This window comes from Phalacrocorax carbo, chromosome 3 (genome assembly GCF_963921805.1).
Source record: "Phalacrocorax carbo chromosome 3, bPhaCar2.1, whole genome shotgun sequence".
NCBI classification, from domain to species: Eukaryota; Metazoa; Chordata; class Aves; order Suliformes; family Phalacrocoracidae; genus Phalacrocorax; species Phalacrocorax carbo.
The window spans coordinates 57,284,296-57,305,734 of NC_087515.1; the positions used below are offsets into that span (position 1 = coordinate 57,284,296).

Here is a 21,439-nt window from a genome sequence, read left to right on the forward strand (position 1 = left end):
ACCTTTCAGCAGAAGTTTAAAAGTATTGCCATAAAGCTCTGGCATTAAAAAAAAAAAGCGTTTTTACTCTTACAAAGACGGGTGAAAGGCATGTCCTAAAAACAATACACCACCTAATAATACAATGCAATAATACATCTAAGTTATACTGTCCTGTAGTATGTACCAATATGAATACCTTTGTTGTAACTTTTTTAAGCAACTGATTTAATATTGGTTAGGAGTCTCCCAACCATTCAAGCAAAGCAGAGATTGTTGCTGATTATAGTTATATGTAAATACAGTAAAAAAAAAATAAATCTCTTAACGCATGTGTATGCTGAGAAGCTGAATTTAGATAATGCCTACTATATTGTGACAGTCTACACGGCACAGATGTTTTTCATATATTTTAAGATGTCTCTTGTAAGAAGCACAGTCTGCAGGAGGGCTGGTGAGCAGCAGTTAGAGATCTATTAAACTGCCGCATCTTAGTGGTGACATCCTGATGTGGTTCTCCAAGCTAAATAAAACACAGGAAAATTATATAAAAAGGAAGAGCACGCCTAGGTAATTGTTACCAGTAGTGGATGTTTGCATCTCAGGGTTCATAAGTGCGGTCAAAGCACCCAAGAGCAGTCCTAAATAAACACACAGTTATCCAAATGAGTCAAAACGCATTTTAGGCCTTCTTAGTACCTTCATCAAGCTGAACTCCTTACCAGTTAGTTTAGTAGTGTATATATAGAGAACATGAGAGAAATAATGCCAATTTGAAGACTTCTGCTGAGGTTGATGAAACCTGGACTGCTTTTGTGGCTGTACGACACCGCATCCAGTGTACTTACCTTTTTAACATAAAGATGTTAATGTAGAACCTGTCATGGCTGACATTTTTGAGACACTATTTTAGTCACTGGAGAGCTTGAAGCTACAAGAATAATTAGTCACTACATCTGAAAACTTTTCACGTGTCTGTTGTCTTCCAAGTGTTTTCACTCAAAGTTTTGAAAATCAAAAGCATACTAAATGCTTGATAATTGATAGCCAAATCTTTGCTTTTTACAGTCTGGGAAAAGACATCAGTTCATATTTATTTTTACTGCTGGATAAATTTGAGTCGATGAAAGTCATGAAGGTTGTGTTGTCTCTTTCATACAGGTAAGCCTTGTATATGCATGGTGGGTCTTAGGCTTCAGTAGTAGGGACGGCATCAAATTTTGAAGAGCAAAAGTTTTTATAGCAATGCATTCAATAATTTTTTCATAGAGCATCCTACAGAATGTATATGAATCAATCTAACAAATCATGCACTGGTACAAAAATGGGTATGAATCCTGTTTAAGATCATGAGAAATGACAGGAACAGTAATGTTTCTAGAAATCATGATGTTTGTGCTGGGCACTTGCAGTGCTTTGTAGAAGAAGAAGAAAATTCTTTCAGAAACATTCAATTTTAAGTTATCTAGTCCATGTACTAAAATGACTCTTTTCTTAGTAAAGGCTGAAATAAGTAGAAGGTATGTATCGCAAGGGGTTGGAATTACAGGAATGGGGTTAATCCTGTCCTTTTACAGTTGCAGGAGATGAAAGGGTGCTGAAATGGAAAGGCAGGTATAAGCCAAGTCCAGTGCTCTATGGTTGCTAAATCTTGCCTTTTATTTTTAAACATGCAATTTCTATATAAATGTTCCTAAAATACAAAACACTTGGTCTGAGAAGTCTTTTTGTCACTCAAATGCATCTGTTTGAGACATGGGTGGAAAGGAGTTAAAATGTCTTCATGAAGAGAAGCCAGTAGCTGGATAGTGTGAATATGGAGCAGTTTGGCCAAAGCATGCATAGTAATGGAAAATATTTGTATTAAATCATATTGAAGTCTAGAAAAACCACATGAAGCTTTAGTATTTGTTGTAATAGAGATTAATAAAACTTTATACTAATGTGTCATAAAGAAGAAATAACTCATTTAGGTACAGTATGTTCCTTATCTGACCTACTTATATATTCTGTTTTTCAGTTATAGGCTTGTAACAGACCTTGGCAAGAAATGCTACTTCCAGTTTTGTGCCTGTTAAGCCTTTTGAGGATGGGAAGCTTATAATGGTTAAACAATTCCTAGGTTTTGGTATAGGTTTGGGTTCTTTGTGGTTTTGGTTTTTTTTTTGGTTGTTTCTTTGTTGTTGGGTTTGTTTTTTTAATCTTCAGAGAAGAAAATGCAAAGATAGTCACTTCGTACATAGAGTGCTCTTGCTTTTTCAAGAGGTATATAAGTATAGGGAAGAGTTTTACAGTGATTCGCTCGTGGCACAAAAATATGGTAGAGTGGAGGAAAAGGAGACAGTCTTGTAAAAAGCTTTGGGTTTTTTTTATTTTCAGTTGTACTTTTTGAGATCAGATAGAAAGAGAACCTGAACTGTGAAGAAAGTGGAAAACCATACAGACATGCAGCTCGATCCTCCAGGCTACTTCACATGGGGGGTCCATTATCCTAAACACAGCTGTTTCTGTAAAGAAGTGTGACAAAATCGTTGCAACCGTATGACTGGAGAGATGTTGTGAGAAGCACATGCAAGGAAAACTCATTTGGCTTTAGCACGATAAAAATATAAATGATTCGTTAGAGCTTTATGTGACCAATTGTCTGTGAAGCGTGTTTGTTTCTTCTTTACTAGGAAGGTGCCGCTGGGGTCAGGCCACAGTCCTAGGCAGCTTCTTAGAAATGTTACCTCCAGGGACAGGAGCTTCAAAGCAAGCTCCCAGCAAACAACCCATTCTGGATAGCATTTGCAGCGTAGTACTTAATAATACTAATAATAGTAATAAACATCTTCCTTGAGTAACTGGTGACTTGCCAGCTGTGTGTTTTCCAAAATTCATTGACTTATTTTTTTCCAAGATTGTCTGTGCAGGGGGAATCGAGAGAGGTGTATCTGAAAATATCTGCATAAATGCAATGGTCAGAAATAAATCTTGCAAGTTGGGTTAAGTTTAAATAATAAAATCCTTGTTTCTGAAAAAACGTCATGCAATAGAGCAGAGCTGATGTCTGGTATTGATGTAATGGGAAAATCTTGAGACTGGTATCATCTGAGAAGGCATCTGGTCAGATACAGATTCCCTGGAGTTCGTAGGCTGAATGGGCAGAGTGAAGTGAGACTGAGAGGCCTCGCATGTGATAGGGTCTTCGCTGAAGCTTCATCATTATGTCCTTTGTGCAGCTCTCAACCCCACCTTTAAATTGTCGTCACTTTGGTAAGCAGAGCCTTGCTGGAGAGAAGGCTTATCTGTGGAGGTGCAGCCCTGTACTTCAGATATGCGGAGGGAAGCGTGTTTGGTGTGCTGCTCTCTGAGAGTATGCGCGTTGAGAGGGGAAGTGTCATGGCCCTGCCACCATCTTTTGTCCTACAGAATTTCTTCCTATGTGTCATGCACTATGCAGGGTAGAGGTAAAAAAAGTTTTCTCTGATGAAGGTAAATGGCCTGCAAATATTGTCACACCAGTCTATCACTCTGGAGGAAAAGGAGAAAGCAGAGTAACCCTAAGGCTTAAAAAGTTTCTTCATATGGCAGTCAATTAAAACAGACTTCTTGCCAAGCTGGTGAAACGAAACTGTTGCTGTACATTCAGCTGGAGTGGAAAGATCTTCCTGAAAGGTTTTCACAGAGTGCTCAAAGAGATCCAAAGGAAGGGAATTGGTATTCACTTCCCATCATCTCCCCACACTCTTTTCTACAATTTCCCCTTTGTTTCCGTTCTGCTTTTATGAATATATTGCGCTTATCCAAGCTGAAATTTTTATGCTTGTTTTTACTGAATTGCATCTTGAGTTTTCAGACCATTTCTTTACTGATTGGTATCTTTCTGTGTTCACTGCAAAGTTTCAGCAGGTGTCAAATCCCTTCATTTGCTATTGTTATAAAATTTAATACCAGTGTTCTTTAGCAGAAGTTTTTCAAGTCATGAATGAGAATATTGAGTGATAGGACCCAGAACAACAGCCAGGGGAAGTTTGCTTGATTTAAAAAAAAAAAGATCATTAAAAATAAATAGGAGCTGGTTTAATTTGCTTGTCAGTTCTAAAGCAGCAACACCTGGGTTGTTCCTGGCAGATGCCTGCCTCATCTGCTCTTGGTCATCTCCAGTGGTGGCCAGTCTGCATCCCCTTGACTTACTGCAACACTTTTCTGTTTCCAGTTTGAGTGTTGTTTTTGATAACTACTTTCAGAGTATTGTCTTTCAGCCAAATTTTCACTCATTCATTTTCTGTTAATTCTTAAAGGTAGTTGTTAATGCACCCTGGCACAGGCACTTTCCTAACTATATTAGCTGAATGTTATTAAGTCCAGCTCACTTTCAAATGTCAGATGTTTCTAACTACTTTCGAACTTGCTCGTTTCTATGCTACACCAATCCTTTTTGTATTCAGCCATAGCAATTTGACAGAGTTTCCACTGTTCTCCTCATGTTAGCCAGTTAGAAAATGAAGTAGGAGACAAGTCTTTTTGTCATTTCAGTGGGTGGCAGTTTAGCTGTCGAACTGTGAGGTTTTTCCCAACTTGCCCCTTAAATTCTGAACAGCTTTGTTTGTAGTTGCCTAGCTTTAAGTGTTGCTTGACCACACATTGTGGGAGGAGAATTTTTCCCAAGGAGACCCCAAAAAGCATCAAGAAATGTTGGACTATGTGTATTTACAGAATGGACTCTGCATTTTTGTTAAGGGTAAATCTTGCTAAGGAATTTAAGAATACAAATCATCACAAAATACGTGGTACACGTTGTGTCAGTGTCCATACCAGAAAGCAGAATTCAAGAACTGGCTGAAAAGTACTGAAAGACTGAAAAGTGAAGATGGAGGACAGATTAATGGGGCTTTGAAGTGCATTTAGTAAAGACCTACCTGGCTGCAAGGATAGCTCAGTCTTTGTTCTCATAGCAAAATGTATTCAAAGAAAATCAAAATAGTTTGACTTAATGGCACCTTATTTTTTTGGTCATTAGGTTTTCTCTGCATTCTCTTGACAGAGCGCTGCATGTCTGCTTTTCCTTTGAGTGCAGGAAAATACCTGTTGGGCCTGGTTTTATTACTTGATTTGATTCTTCCTTGCCCCCAGTAGTAATAAAGCAATTTATTGACAAAACAAACAATAAAATTAAACACCTGTCTATATATTTTGAAATGTTTGTTACCTTTCTGTGTAAGGTGTGTTGAAGCATGACTTAACCACACAATTCAGAGAGGATCTGTGATTTCAGAGTAGCTTTGCCTTCTGGAGTCTGCTGTCTGTGGAGGGCCATGCCTAGCGTGCACCTTCCTCTGTCATGCCCTCACCTCTCTGCGGCACATGCCGAAACCAGGAGGACAGCAGCCAGCTTCTCACCAGGGGTAACTGGGCAAACAGCCTGCCACCGTCATGTGCAGAAAGGAGGACTGAACCTGCTGCAAAGATCTCCGAGAAGGGAGAGGAGTATCTTAGAGGAGCAGAAAGGGGCTGAGAACTAGCAATGCAGAGGATGAGACTTCTGTTTGTAAGTCTTCTGTGCTGGGGCCAGTATATACTGGGCTATGAAGACTTGGAACAAGATATTCAACTGTTTGATACGTATATTGGACAAATACATAATGTGGGTACTTGTAGTAGGAAGATTATGGACTTTCTGATGTCAGAGCACCTAGGTCTTTCTTTGTGAGTTTGTAAGGTGGAAGGACTTTTCTCCTTACTTGAGAGCAGTCTTAGCCAAGAGTTTTCATTATCAAATATTCAGATTCAGTTTCATCTAGCCAATATTTCCAAACATTCATTAAAATGGGTCTTTCATCTTCAAGACTTATAGGCTGGAAAGTCTGTCCTTAGAGGGTAGAAACAAAAGCAAAAAACACCAGGAATATCACTGATAAATTAAATGTCTGCAATATTTCCATCGTACTGCTTGCTGTAGATCACATAATTTGGATAGATGAGGTTATATGAGAACTTTGATTATTTTTTTTTTTATTTGAACTAAACCACTGAAAGTTTTGAATTTCTTAGTCATGAATTATAATGATACATGTTAGTATGTTTGAATGTAACACAGTTAATGTGGATGGTTTTTTTTTCTGAAGGAATTGATCTCTGGAACAAGTTCACATTCTAGTCTTAAGTATGTTAAAAGGCAAAGCATGTAAATGTAAACAATATATTTGGACAAACTGATAAGTACTCAGAAAGTCAGCATTCTTTAATATTTGTTTTCATAAAGGCATTTTTCTTCACTTAGAATCTTCCTCTGATGTATATTCTGCATTGGTTTAGAACCTACCATTGTCTAAACCCTTTGTAGCTGTGTCCCAGTGGTACTTATACATATATCACATATACAGAATTACCAGCAAGCTTTCAAAAACTGTACTTATGTGTGCTAGTTTCTATCCTAATTGTGTTAGAAGTATAAAACTGGTAGATGAACAAATCTGAAATATATCTTAATGAAGCTTCCAAGGTTCATTTGACTAGGTAATAAGCCAAATAGGTATTTTTATCATGTTCCAGCTTCTTTGTTTCATTGCGTGCAGTGATGTAGAGTGAATTAAATGTATGGGTTTGGGGTTGGGTTTTTTTGGTATTTATGATTTAAAAATGAGGAATAACCAAATGTTTCAAAAGGCAAGAAAGGAAGCAGAAAAATCCATTTCAGAATGTTTTTTTTTTAAAAAAAAAATAATGCTTACTCTACTTTTTTTTCATAGTCAAAATGAAAATTTTGACAGGATGTTAGTCTTGCACAGAGGAAACCAATTGTAGGTACAGAGCCTTTTACATATGATGGAAGAAATTGCATTAAGTTACTTTGTATTCCAGTGCAGACCGGTCAATGGGGTTTTGCTATGTTTATCTTCTCTGCGCACTTCTGAAAAAGTTCCTTCTGTTAAAGCTGGAACGGCTCTGCTGACCTCAGCAGTAGCAGGGTTTTTCTTTTAGGTTACATTTGAGCTGGGCAACATTGTTCTGCTAAGCTACTGGTTTTCAAGTTGTAGTCCCTAACCCCTTTCCTGCCTTCGGACCACAAAGTGCTCCATGACTTGATGACTAAGAACATATTATTATTTCAGATGTGTGAAAATCTATGCAATTTCTGAGGATGTCCACTGCTCCACTGGGAGGAAAAAAGATAAAGGGCCGGGGTGGGGGAAGACAGAGACACTTACAAAATGCAGGAGGATGAGAATAAGCTGCAGAAACCACCCCCAGTCTATTGTTTCTGGCAGTCCTGTCTGGCCTGGGTACATGCTACCAGCCACAGGTGTCCCGTTCAAGTTAACGCTCCTACTGGTGGAGCCTCCCCAGTGTTATCTGTAGCAGGAAATTTTTTGTGGTGGAAAGCAAAGAGCGAGGAAATAGCATAGAATAAAATAATAACTGGTACTGGGGAGCCATGAGCTGATTTTGGTTGTGGGTGGCTTTTGTGTGTCTTGCTTAAATAATCTTTTTTGTCTGGAAGCAGAGCAGAACCAATCCTATTCTGATTACTGAATGGCACTCGTTTATTTTAAAAGTGCAGTTCTTAATGATGAGGGATGCTTGGTGGGGAAGTTGTCCTTCTAAGCCTTGATTTCCAGACCAGGAGACTCATCAGACAACTATTAAATTGTTCCTTCCCTCTAGACGTCAGATGATCTAGGGGATGGTATGCCAGTAAAGGTTGTATTGGCGCCTGGAATTTTGAGACGGTGACCAAGTGAAGCGAACAAAGCAGGATTTTCACAAGACACATCAAATTTGGCAGTAGCTGAATCCCAGTTCCCTTAGACTGCTGCTTGTGATTCCCACCAAGGGAAAACCCTGCTCCAGGAACATAGTCAAAACCTCACATTTTCCATGTTGGCTTTCTCCATCTCTACTCAATTTTTTCCACATGATATCTAAATTGTTCAAATGGAGTGACCCTGTTTTGGGTGCTATCAAAGGGTCTTCAGTTCAAACATAAGCCCATTTACCGCGTCTCCCTGTACTTCCTGGTCATTTTTTGGAAAGGTTTTTTTTCCAGGATTGCAGTTATTCTTGTTTTCTGTGGTTCTGAACTAGACATAGTAATATTTATCCTTAATCCTGGTGCCTGACCATCTTTCTCTGTATAAATTTGGCTTGTTTCAAGAAAAGCCCCCACACTTCAGTGATTCCAAGAAAAAAGGAACAGAACCGCTAGGTTTCCCCAAAGATTTTGCATACAGCTGATTCACTTAACCTCAAATATAATAAATTATGGAAAATTTGGACTGCTTCCATGTATTCACCATGTTCTGTAATACAGATGAATTTTTTTTTTTTTTTCCCCTGACGGAGACTGTTCAGTCAGCTCAACCGTGCTGTTGAGCATGTTTGTGGAATGCATAATACCACTGTTTTGAGAATTGATTATTCTGTCTGACTTGTTTCTAACGCCTTAGACTTTCACGCTATTACAGGAAGGCGGAATATCTTATAAGGCAGAATACTTCATTTTTAAAGAATAAATACTCCTCTCCATGGGGGAAAAAAAGTGTCTTGTTGGGCAACAGAGAAGAGCAATGATGTCTTTAGTAAAGCTTTATTAAAGGACTTCAGAGAAGTCATCCTAATAATTTAATGACAGATGTTGCTTTGGGGCAATAGACTAGATTCTTGATGAGGATGGATGACCTTTATCATTTCCACCACAGAAAGCCTCTTCTCTTCTTGTGGCACTGAGTGATGTCAAACATATGCTGTCTGTGCCAGAGCATATAAAAGCCACATAATAATGTTCTCCATCATAGATAGGCTTGTCATGTTGATGTAGTTACAAGTAAATGCTTGAGCTTATGAGCAGTGGTTTAAGTGTTATGGTGTTCATTCCTAAGTCCCTGTTTTACTGTGGAGCTCTCCTTTTTTACTACTTTGTCGTTTCTTAGTAGACAATAGTTCATAATTGTCTTTACCTTGATATTTCTCCAGTTGTTGTAATATTTATAATACTGATTTTTTCTTTTGGATTTAAACTAAGCTAGTCTGATATGTATTCTCTGAAAAGTACCCCTATGCGTGAAAGAAGCATCCTGTCTTAAGTTCATAACATTTGTAAATATCCAACTCGTGAGTCATGCTTAATATGCTTTTCATGGCCTCTTCTTGTGTTAGAAAGTCATCATGTTTTCTGCAGAAATATTCTGACCTAGGTGCATGCTTTTCAGGATATCTCTGCATGCATTAAGGCTCCTGTAGTGTGGCCCTGTTTTGCAAGCAGAATGGGAGCAAGCCCAGTTCTGTGCCATGATGATCAGTGAGAGCCCATGTAGGCCTTCGCGGGGTTAAAGAACTGGCCGGCGTACCCCCAGAGCCTCCCTGTTCCACTCCATTGCAGCTGGATTTGTTGAGTTATTTTAATGTTGGTTTTTTTTTTTTTACGTAGGGTATGGTATGAATCATACAGCAAAAGGTTTCACTTTTATTACTGAAAACAAATACTCATTTTAAAATTGAGCCCAAAAGAATTCAGGCTATTGAATTGATGTGGCATGCTGTGGATGCTGAGATCGGCTCTGGCTCATATGCCTGAGGAGCAGAAGTAGGAGACTGAGCAGGGGAAGGGAACTAGCTCAGCACGTGGCATCTGGGGCAGCGTAGGGGAGTGGGGAACATCTGCAGCTTTCCTTCCTCTGTTCTTTATTTGTAAGCTGTTCTGACTAGGTTTCAAATCAGTACTCCCGATTTCCTTGATCACTTGTGTCTGTCTGGCAATTAGTTTCTATCGCTATTACTTGCTTCTGGATTTCAGCAAGCAACTGCCATGAAAAAGACCTTTATAAAATGGGCCACAATGGTACTGTTGTCTTTGAAGTGGATACAGTAGTAACCAGACTGTGCTGGGGGGGGAGGGAGTGGAAATTGAGAGCAGAAATCAAACCTACAGATGCATGTTCACAGCCAGGGATATTTGGTGAAATTTTAACAATTAAAAAATTACAAAGGAAGGAAAATGTATTATGCATACTAAGAACATGGATTACTGATTCAGAAAGGTGGAATGGGGTGTTACTGGCTTCTTTATAATTAAGAATATATCAAAAAGGTTTCCGTAATATAGCTCAGACACTCTTGATGCTGCTCTGTAAGACACTGTACAAACTATGCCTGTAATGATCTATTTTCTCAACAGAAGGCGGTAATTTAAATCCTCTTCTACAGCAAAATGGGCCATAATACGTGACTACTAAGATATAGTTAATATATATGTAGTTAATATTCCTTGTTATTTGGATAAGCATAAACTGCCTATGTTTCGGGGAAACACAAATGTACGTGACTTTTAATGTATCCTTAATATCAATTATAAAACTCAAAGTTTTGTTACTCTTTTTAACAAGTTAGTACTTTTCATATGATGTTTCTGGCAATTTTAGTGTGTTAACTTGTTTAGACAACAAAAGTGCTTTTTAGCAAGCATCGTTTGTTTTAGCATGGATCAAAATGAAACAATTTTCCTGACACAATGAGAAAACCGTAAGAATTATTTTTATCAAAAACAGTGGCAGCCTTTCAGCTTGATTAGGAAGAGGAGGAAGTTGCTATGAACTACTTAGCCTGATCCTACAAGAAAGTTAAATCCTGAATGAGTGTGAAGGGAGAGGCACTAACAGAGCTTTGCCTGCTTGCCTCCCAGGTGTAACTCAGGGTTTTCCTGAAATGCTTCTTTTCAAGTCCATCTCACTGTGTATGGAATAACTACTTTATTGGAAAGCCATACCCAACTCTGTTAGCAGCCTGGGAACTGAGTTACTTCCCTGGCAATTAGGATAGTGCCAGAGGAATGGATAATAGAAATGATCCTGAATGTAGGCAATCAGCCATATTATCTATGGCATTAACATAATCAGCTACATTGTTTTGAAGGATGGGTATTTGGTAAACGTATAGAAAGATGTGTTTCTGGTATGCTTCAGAAGATGATTCATTATTTCACATGACCATTGAAAAGTTACTGTTCAGGCTTTTGTAGTTGCGGAAACTCTTGCAAGATCAATGTATGTGCGCCTGTAAAAGAATGAGTTTGGGCAATAGGGACTTACCTTTAGATGAGTTGGAAGCCTTTTGACTCAAGTCTTCATAACTTCATAACTTCTATTAGAAAAGCATATAAAAAACAGAAAGCAAAATACTTCTGCAAAGTAATCCTGACTTTTTATTGTACATGGAAGTTCATCACGCTCCCACACAAAATTCTCCTTCCTGCTTCCTGGATGAGGAAATCTCTGGTTTTTCTGGCACTCCGAAACCTGATGTGACATGGTGTCCTTTTGGCCAGATGGACAGGAGAAGAGCTCTTTGGTGCTGAATTATGTTTTACTTCCACTGGCCTGTGTTGCCCCAGAGGCAGTACCTGCTGCCCATTGAACACCCCAGGAACGGAGATGCTCTTGAGTGGAACATGGTTTTTACAATTGTGCTCCATGTGATGTTCGGGTATCTAGTAAGCGGTTGTAAAAATGATTCTCATACTCTGTACTGATGTAAGGTTAGAGCAGAGGTATTTTTGTTGTCTTTGGTAGGAGGATGACTAAGAGGAGAGGCTGTATGGCACAAGGGGAACTTTTAGGCTTGCTGCAAGGTTTCATCTTCTGCTGGGACGTGTTGGGAAACGTCCTGATTAACCCTTCAGGAGAAGGGTTCAGGAAGGACGGTTCCAGGGAAGACAGCCTATGGGGGTGTGTTGGAGGGCATATCATATATATTAGTGTGTGTGTGTAACAGGTAAAAAGTCTGACATTGTTGCCTTTTTGATTGTAGCTAACTAAGAAGGGAGTACTTAGAAATTCTAGAAGCTTTTCTGCGTGGTTTTTTTTCCTGAAGCTTTTCATCTGAATTAGAAGAGCATCATGAAAGGGCAAGTGTAATTACATCAGAATACAATTCCCATTCAATTGAGTCTGTTTGGGAACAAAAAAGTAACTTGGAGATCGGGGAAAATCCATGTTAGAAGAGAGAGAAGTGAATGCTTGTCAGCTCCATCAGACCAAAATCTGATGAAGGCCTTTGATACTTTATTATTTAAGAAATCACTTTGAGGTTAACTGCTCACTTGCTTAAAATGTACAAGGATGCAGCTGATAGTTTTTGTCATGCAAATCATTGAATGCTGTGATTATTTAATTAGAGCTGCCTTGGCCCATTTAGTTTTTTGCTAAAATGGCAATGTGCATCTAATCTTTTATTACAAATGTAGCCAAAACAAATTAGTTCTGTTAATTAAAAAATAATGGAGAAGGTATTTATTTTCCTTATTTGGCACCACAGAAAAAGTGGGATAGAGATACACTGGTTCCATGAATTGGCAAGTTTTGAAGTTGCAGTAGATGACTTAATCTCCATCCTTCTTCTTTTTTTAGGAAATTCCACTTATTTGGATGACCACGGACCACCCCCTCAAAAGGTGAGCTGCTGTTATTTTGCATTTGCTTTCTTCTTGGCTTTTTTTGTTTTGATTTTTAACTAATTGTATGCTTGCTTGTGTGCAAAGCAACTCTGAGTTTATATCAGCAGCACTTGGCCATTCTGACTTCCCCCCCCAGTGTTTTCAGGCATTTGTAAGCAACATGGGTTAAATCTCTGTGGTTAAACTAATGGAATTTTTGTCATTGAGTCAAGGGGAAACAGGATTTTAGTGACATTTTGTCTGTCAGCACATTTGTGCAAAAATAAGACTGCTGTTGGAGCTAATAAGGCAAGTGAAGATGGCCTTTTTGCTGGCAGCAGTTCCTAGAACACGAGCAATGCTTTCAAGCAGAGCAGTAAGATATTTAATGAATATGCATAATGAGTCCTTTTATAGGGATAGGGTACGCTGTTCCCATCACATGTGACTGTGCAGCATTGACTTTTCCCTCATCGTCATCATAGCATCTCATGACATTTCAGGTGAGGACCAGCATTGTGATGGTTTCTTCAAGGGAAAGACGTGGAAGCACAGGCATTTAGGGTCTCTTTTTTGTTTTGTTTTACCTTGTGTTGGATTCTTCTTTAAAACGTGGTTTGGTACTATCCTGTTTCTGTCTTTCCAGACAAGAATATTATTGTAACTCAAAAACAACAAGAAAAAAAAAAACCAAAACAACCACAACAAAAAAACTGGTTCTCTTGCCATGTTCTAATTTCTCCAGACTCACTTTACTTCTGTGGGTACAGTGTAGTATCTTATTGAGGTATTCGGGTAGAACTAACCGTGGTTTTGAAATCTTTATTCTGTGCAGTTGCAACACTTGAAGGTCCAGCTTTTCTGAAAGTTTCCTTTCCAAATTGTGCAGAATTCTCACTGTTACTTGTACAAAACCAGAGCAGAAAAGGGGGTGGAGATACTGTGATTATGTATATGAACTCCTAATTCTATAGATTATATATTAATGTAGATAATATAGTCTATGGCTTTCTTTAATATTAAACTTTTCAAGTAGTATTGTTTTAACGGAACTTACATGCCTGAATGCTTTCATAAGCAAGCCCTACTGGTATTTAAGTAGAAATTTTACCTGTTTTAAGAAGTCCCCATGAAAGGGTAACTTCTGGCCAAAAAGTAGAGCCTTCTGATGAAAGGGTTGTTTTTGTCTCAGCAGTGCAGGATTCCCGCTGACCTGATGTGGGTGAACTAGAGCAGTTACCTGAAAATGTGTCTGTCTTAGTTTTGTTTTCAGACACATTATTTTTCTGGTGTCGCCCACCATGAATGGGCTGGTGCAACAGGTGAGAGTGAGTAGTTGGAGATGGGGTGGGGGTGAAGAGCCACTCTCTCTGATGATAGTCCTTGCTCATCTCTGTTCAGACTGACCATGAAATCAAAGCTTGAGCCACCAGGCCTTGAGTTTAAATGCCCAACCACATGTGTGCATCAGCGTGGTCAAAGAGTTGGCTTTTGGTCAGCATAAGACGGGTAATGTGGAATGCGATTCAACATAGCTTAGTTATCAATGAAAACAAGCTACAATAATCTGGGTTTCTTCACCTTTTTGCTGCGAACTCTGTGCGCACATGAGAACTGTAATTTTCAACTGATATGTGGAAATTTGTTAGTTTTAAAGTTTAGACAGCTCACTTAGTGGGATGATGTACATCTGATTATCTTCCTCTCAAAACAAATTACTCACTTTTTCTGCATACATAGTACAAAACCAAATGCCTGTAGACAGAATTGACAAAATCAACCTGTTAAGTTCATCATTACTAACTTATCTAGTACCCTCTTGTGCTCTTGAAAGATGTATTTTTGTTATTTGGGTACCATCTGCTTCTCTTCCCCAGAAGTACAACAGCTTGCATGGAGTAAAGCATTATGTTTGTCAGGTCTCCACAGTGAACACCCAGCTCAGAAGACTAAAGCAATGCTATTCTGGACCTGTATTTTTCATGCTTTCATTAGCATTCAGAAATGCGTAGCTGTGCCAGTAAGGAAGAGGCAGTAATCTTTAGAGAAGAATTTTTAACCTTGAAAACTTTATTCAGATTTTGGTCCTTTTACTTCAGGAATTGTGTTACCAATTAACGCTGCTGTGGATGAGAGCTATCCTCCAATGGGCAGTAGCAGTTGGACAGATTTATCCAACCCAGACGCTTTCCTGTTTACATGACAAAAATTTCTTTTGCCTATCTAAACATGTAATTTTGGGCTCTGTTGACACAGCTTCATTCAGCTGCAGCTCAGCTGTCTGTAGCAAGGCCAGCTGATTGATTGTGTAGGTACTCTCTGATTAGCTGCTTACAGTCAGTAAAGTTTTTGTGCTTCCTCTGCAATCATCCCCACTCCTGAAAGCTTGGTGAATAGCTCAGTGGGATAACAGGCTATAGGCTTGTAAGTTACAGGTATTTTGCTTTTTGAAGTACTTGCCTGTGACTAGAAACACTGATAAAATATGGATGCACACATCTTGATCATCCCTTGGACAACATGTGGACAAGCCTGCTTGTTCTCGGGTGGCTTTTTTTTGCTCTGTTTTTCATTCTTCTAATCAAAATATGGGTGGGGATTGGTAAAAGGGGAGATAATTCCTGGAATTTGCTTAGGGTCATGTTTTGCACAGAGACATACTTGCTTTGTAAATCTCACGCATTGCATTATTGACTAAGTACAAATATTTTGCCTCCTACAGTTTAAGCTCTGAACTGTGAGCTCTGCCTATGTGAGTGAAACTAAATTCACTGTAATTGTCATTATCTTTCAGGTAGCCTCTATTCATTTGGCTAGATAACTGTCTACATTTAAATGAATAGATGGTTAAGGTCAATGAATGGTTTAATTTGACGTATAAAAAGGTGTCAGAAGAAATAAATCCCGAGTCCCAGATTTTAAATATTTCGTTACAAATAGTATTTTCAGTTGTGATCTTCACAATGCATGGATGACATGATGCACCTTTCTTTAGTAGCACATGTAATGCACAGATGAAAAAGCCCTTGATCTGTTTCTTTCAATCCTGGCAGTCAGTTACCCTGGAAAGCATACCTTTGCCCTGCTGCATTCAGCTGTGGTCAGTCCTATGTGGATGTGAAGCTCTCCAACGTTTTCCTAATGCCCGCTGTATTCATCAGAGGGAATTATGGCATGCCCTGAATGAAATGAAAACATGACAGGGGGATTTGGTAGGTTTAGGAAGTAAGTTTTAGAATCAAAAGGATTCTAATTTTATGTATGTCTCTAAAAATGCTTAAAAACTAGAAACTGAGATAATGAACCTGGGGTTGAAATGACTGATAGCTACTATCAACAGTATGTAGTTAACTGTAGTGGAAGGCCACCAACAGTTGATATGCACCAGACTGTAGCTCTTTTGGCTTTTCATCATGGCTAGGTGCCAAAACATCCATTTGGGTTTTTTTTTTTAAATATTATGTGGTTTTTCTCCCAGGGGAAGGACTGAAAATAGCACTTGTTCTCTGAATAAGGAATATCATCATCATGTTTCAGGAGATCAGGGTACTGGGCTGTTGTGGATGGGGGTTTTTGTGTTTGGGTTTTGTGTTTGTTTTGGTCGGGTTTTTTGTTTGTTTGTTTGTTTTTTAATAAAGGTGACAGCAGCAATTTTCTGAGTGCAGGCAGGGAAGGAAAGCTTTGCTCACTTCTGTACATGAACATTGCTGGTGTGGTTCTGGTTTTCCCTTTAAGGGAAGTTGAGCCAGCTTTTCAAGTTTTTCCCTAGTAAAGGTTTACTTGACTGTTAAAGATTAGCAGTGGTTACCCTTGCCAGCAGTCTGAAGGTTACCATGCCAGTGGCATGAAGGTAATGTGGCTGGCCTAGGCTGGTCTTCTTTGGTCCTTAGGCACCAAAGACTTGACCAGAGATTGACTAATCCTAGATTTTCACAAGTTCTAAGACACATCTGTGTGTGCTTCTCTGCAGGTAGATGCAACCTCCAGTAACCCTAGCACACCTCTGGTCTTGCTGGTGTTAGTATGTGACAGATAAAAAGGGAATATAGTTTAGCCAAACATAACCTCCTACTCTGTCAGTAAAAATTAACTCTTCAAGTTAAAGCACTTGAATTTCCTAGTTCAAATGTCTATCTCACTACCTTCTGGGGTTTTTTTTTTATACACATCTGAAAATATCAATTTTAAGGTTTTGGTAAAGTGATCATTTGTTTATCCTTTCTCTGTAGCTTGTAGTCTAAGTGATGACTATAGATGATGCTAGCCTGTTTTTAAAAAACACTTGTGAAATTGATGTGCATTAGTGACTGATGGTGTTCAGTTGATATATTTCATATCTGAGCATTTCAGCGAATAAAACATGTGTATTTTGTTCCAGTATTCAGGCTAGCTATTTCCTTAGCAAAAACTTCCTGAGATTTTTTTCTCTATCCAAGACAGTGAAGCTGACCTTTGAGGACGAACAATGCGATCTTTCTCAATCAATAACAACAGTAGGTCTGATAGCTTTTCCACTGAGAAGTTGGCACAAGCATCAGGATACGTCCCTCTTTTGGTGCAGCTGATATATATCTGTAAAGGAGCTGTGTGCATAGATGACAGATAAATTACATTCAGGTCGTCTATTCTCTTCTTGACAGTTTTCCCATGGGGTACCTGTCATGGACCCAATGTCTTTTGGCAGTTGTTTAGGTGTCAGCAAAGCCCTATGCTTAGCATGTGTGTGACAGTGCTTCAAAGCTTTAAGTGAATGCAAAAATGGATGTGTGTCAGGATGAGGTCAAAAAGGAAAGAAATAAAATGCAAACACAAAGTAAGTGTGATCTGTTAGTTATCGGTTTGAAGCTGGGAAGTGGATAAATACCCTTTTCACTGTTCTTGCCTAGTATTTATGTGATAATTGTTCATATTTTCCTTATGGATCGAGACTATGGGGAAAGATAGCAGAATCCTTGAGTGGTCTTTGGTACGTACCATACCCAGTCCTTGTCACCCTCCATTGCCGAGCAGATTTTTTTGTTGTTGTTTTATTTTACTTTAAATCTTACTAAAAGTTGATGGCAGCATTGCCCCGTTACACTGAGGTTTTATGTTCATCAGGTTTGTGTCAGCTTTATTTTTCCCAATTCTTTTGATAACAGTGCTAAGATAACAGCCAAGAGCTGTGCATTCTTCTCTTGCTTCTTTTTTTACAGTGGGTACTTCCTGTTTCATTTGAACTTGTGTTTTAGTTTTACCCATCTTTTTTGAGAACATGGTTTCACCCGTCCATCACACTACACTCTTAAGTGATTGATTTGTTAGGGATGAAGTGCTTGATTTAAAAAAAACAAAAAACAAAAAACAAAAACAAAACAAAAACACCACCAGAAAACAAGCAAGATTTGTTTCCTTTTAGGTACATGATTATTAGGGATATTAAGAGCATGAATAGTAGTGTTGTGTGATTTTTGATAGAGTTGAAATTCTCTTTAGCTCTTTGAAAACAAATGGTGGATAATCTTTGAAGCAATTCATCTAGGGCAGCGCGGAAGGAGATTTCAGTGATTAAAAGCACCCTATCCTGCATGTAGAATGAAGGGTTGTTTATGAGAGATTGTGCAATGTGAAAGTTTTCAGCTAGCAAAAACGGTGATAATTAAGAAATGCTGAAATAGAGTAAGCAACTGCCTGTGGTTACCAGACTCAATACCTGGCTGATAAAATCAAAGTATTAAAAGATAATTCAGTAAGTGGCTTAACTACAAAGATCCCCTTTATAGTTTGAAGTACTGTTTTACTGTAAAACTGAGCTTTTGAGCCTAGTACAGTCAATAAAATACTGTGATTTTAAAAAACACAAAATATTTCTCCACTTCCCTCAGTTTATTAAAGTTGGTGTAAAATAATTGTAGAAATATTGAGAGTAATTATTTTATGTTCTTTTTAAATTGTGTTCTCCTTCCTTATAAATGACAGTATCCCAAGGGAATCTGAAAAAAAATCTGATGTTTCCAGAAGATTTTCCCATTGTCTGTTGTTCATAATTGGTTGGAATCCTGCTGAAGCTACAGGTGGTGAATGATATAGCACACTGGTATTACCAAAAAGTAAAATATTGCCAAAAGCTAGAACTGAATCTGTACTGTTAAGTCTGAACTGGCTCATAAAAATATTTGCACAGTACTGGAATACTAATTTCTGGTTTTTTAAATTCATATTAATTTACTGATCAAGAATCTTCAGGACAACAAATAATTTTATTCTGTTACTTACCAAACTAGATAAGATTATTACTTTTTTTTTTTTTCAACACTTCTTCAGTTTATAGTATATCAGAAAGGTGTTGCTATGGGGAGCCTGACTGATCATTAATGGACAGTTCAGAGACTTGGGTAATTAAAGCCAGATTGCCTGTCACAGGAAGAGGGATGCTGTGCATGCTGACATCCTGCAAATTTTCAACAGTGATGAATTAGCTTTTTACTAAACCTGACATTTTCAGCCTCTCAATTTTGAAAGACTTTGAGAGACAAGAGGGATGCAGGTTTTGTGAATGACAGTAGTCTGTAGTTTTCATCCATGTAATTTCAAAGATGCTGGGAAAGTATCTCATCTTTTGGTTTGTACTTGTCAGGCTATGTACGTAGTTTAAGGTGAATTTTGCTTGCCTCTGGCATTAACACAGCAGCTTATCCACTCTTACACAAAATAGAAAAATTCTGATATCACCAATTTTACAACCTGTAGGTTTTGTTCTACGTCGCATACCATAGCTAAAATACCATCCAAGGCATTAGTGCCCCCACTTCTGAAGCTAGCAGAGCTCTGTACTTTCACTGAAATTTAGGACATAATCCGTTCTGAGTTTATTTTTGTTTACCTGCCAAGCATCCATGCAAATTATTTCACAGCATATGAATGTCTCCTACAGATTACAGTTTTAAATTTCCAGCTGTCCGATACATTCCCCTCCTTCTTCTGCTTCTTTCCATGATAGGAAAGTATTCATAAACTAACATAGCACAGGAGGAAGTCATAACCACTCAATCATACTCACTCAATCAGGGCCACCTTTGTTATCTTTTTATTAGGAAGTGCTGGGTTATAATACTGAAGTGGAATTACAGGTGCGGTGGATGACCTAAACCTTCAGTGGAAAAACTCTGCCATTCTGGATAGGGGTAGCATGACAGGATATCTTTTGAAAGTGACAAACTGATTTGGTTGATGTTGCTAAGCCTTCTGACCCAGTTGAGTAACAGTAATGATCTTACCATGAGTCTTATATTTGTTGATGCTGTTCTTAAATCCTGAATTGTAACCATTAAGTAGTTCTGAAGGAATCTCAGCTGACCTGAAAAAAAAGGTTTTTTTTCCTAGCTACAATGTTTGAAGAAAAAAACCTTGAAAACCTGGAACTTGGGATGCTGTGGAGGCTTGTAAAACTGGAAAAAACACCAAGTAAAAATTCTAGTATTATTTTGAAAGCCTCATGATTTTGAAGACAAGCTGGTAGGTCCTGGCATTTTTCTACTCAGGCTTTACAAAACTATAAAGTGTTGTTCAGGACACAGTAAACAGTGGTGAAGTACTCTAATAAGGGCTGTGAGCTTTAATCAAAAATGAGATTGTGAACTCACCTATGAGTGGTCAACAGTAGAGTCAGAGCATCAGGCAAACAGGACAGGGTGTCTTGCCTGGGCTGAAGGGGTCTGTGTGAGAGTGGTGGTATCATGGTAAGTCAGGTGAAGGAGGAGTTTGGGCTAGTAATGTAAGGACGGGGCAGTGTGGGTATGAATAGGTAATTCTCAGGACAGCATCTGTGACACCCCAGCATCCTGGGGGAGTGTGGAGACCTTTGCTGCAGTGGCGCCATTGGGGATTTTGAGTAGATGCAGAGAGAAGCTCCCTCCATTGAAATGGAAAGGAGTCCTGCATTGGTCAGCAGGAATAAGGTTTGTTTTCCTGAGCAAGCCAGATTAATAATTTCAGATTGCAGAAGGGTGAAATGGGAACGTTTGATGCTGGGCCTCAACCATTGTTGCCTCCAACAGGTGGCATCTCCAACACTACAGGATCTACTTGTGACTCAGCCATGGACCATGGTCAATTGGGGGAGGTATCCTGGGCCTTTGAGTAATTTCAGATGACACTGGGATTTTGGCTGTGTACTGGCCCTGCTGGAAGAGTTGGCCAGCAGCACATTGTCCTTCCTGTAGGTGCCTCTTGGTGTTGTTCCTTCTAGGTGGTAACACGTTGTCATGAACTAGATTTGAATCCATAACCTGCAGAAGCTGTGATGGAAATTCAGTCCCTTTGAGTTGCTCTGAGCATGTGGAGCAAGAGCACCTTGGAGTCAGCTCGTCACTAACGCGTGTGTGGGTTAGAGTCCAGCAGAACTGGCCTGTTTTACAAATTAATATCCAGTTATGGCTATAAACAACCTTTATTTCATACTGCAATTGACTTACAAAGTGCCTGCACTAAGTGCAGTGGAAAAGACAAGCATGCTGGAGACATTAAAATAAAATGTGAAACTACTAAAGGGGCCCTAAAGTGAAGGGCAGGAGGGCAAACTGAAACACAGTGTGACAGATCCTTGGCACTGGTGAAACCATGAGTTGTTGCACTAGCTGCAGCCTAATAGATAGTCAACCACAGTAGGTACAAAAGTTTTAAACCTTAATGTGAGGAAAGACAAGCGCATACAGAGGAATAAATTATTTAGTCTACCACTCACCACATTCAAATCCAATATTATTGGCTCCCGGTGTGAATTCGTGAATATTGCATTGGAAGGAGAGAAACTACTGTAAAGTAGTTATGTTACTTGGGGGAACACCAGTGCCATGATGTATTATAAAAAGTTTTAAAACCAGGCTTAGCTACTTAATATCTCTCATTTTTTAACTATCCAATATAAACATGTAGGTTGGATGTGATAGGATTTACTACTTAAACAGAGAATAACTGTGCCAGGGTGTTCTGAGCACATCACAGGGAGTACAAAACCCTGGGTTCAGGAGGAAAAACAGCAGTTTTAAACTTTACAGATCCAAGATATATATA

General features: G+C 38.8%; 1 protein-coding gene across 4 annotated transcripts in view; it reads left to right on the forward strand.

The window, feature by feature from the left end:
• The window catches only part of UST (uronyl 2-sulfotransferase), a 179,868-nt gene that overhangs the window by 58,151 nt on the left and 100,278 nt on the right, over positions 1–21,439 (forward strand). For all 4 annotated transcript variants that reach the window (XR_010372169.1, XM_064447003.1, XM_064447004.1 and 1 more), the window contains exon 2: positions 12,363–12,406. Coding sequence is in view for 3 of the 4 variants with exons in the window: in XM_064447003.1 (XP_064303073.1) it covers positions 12,363–12,406 (44 nt within the window). In the remaining variant the exon portion in view is untranslated. The remainder of the gene's footprint in view (positions 1–12,362; positions 12,407–21,439) is intronic.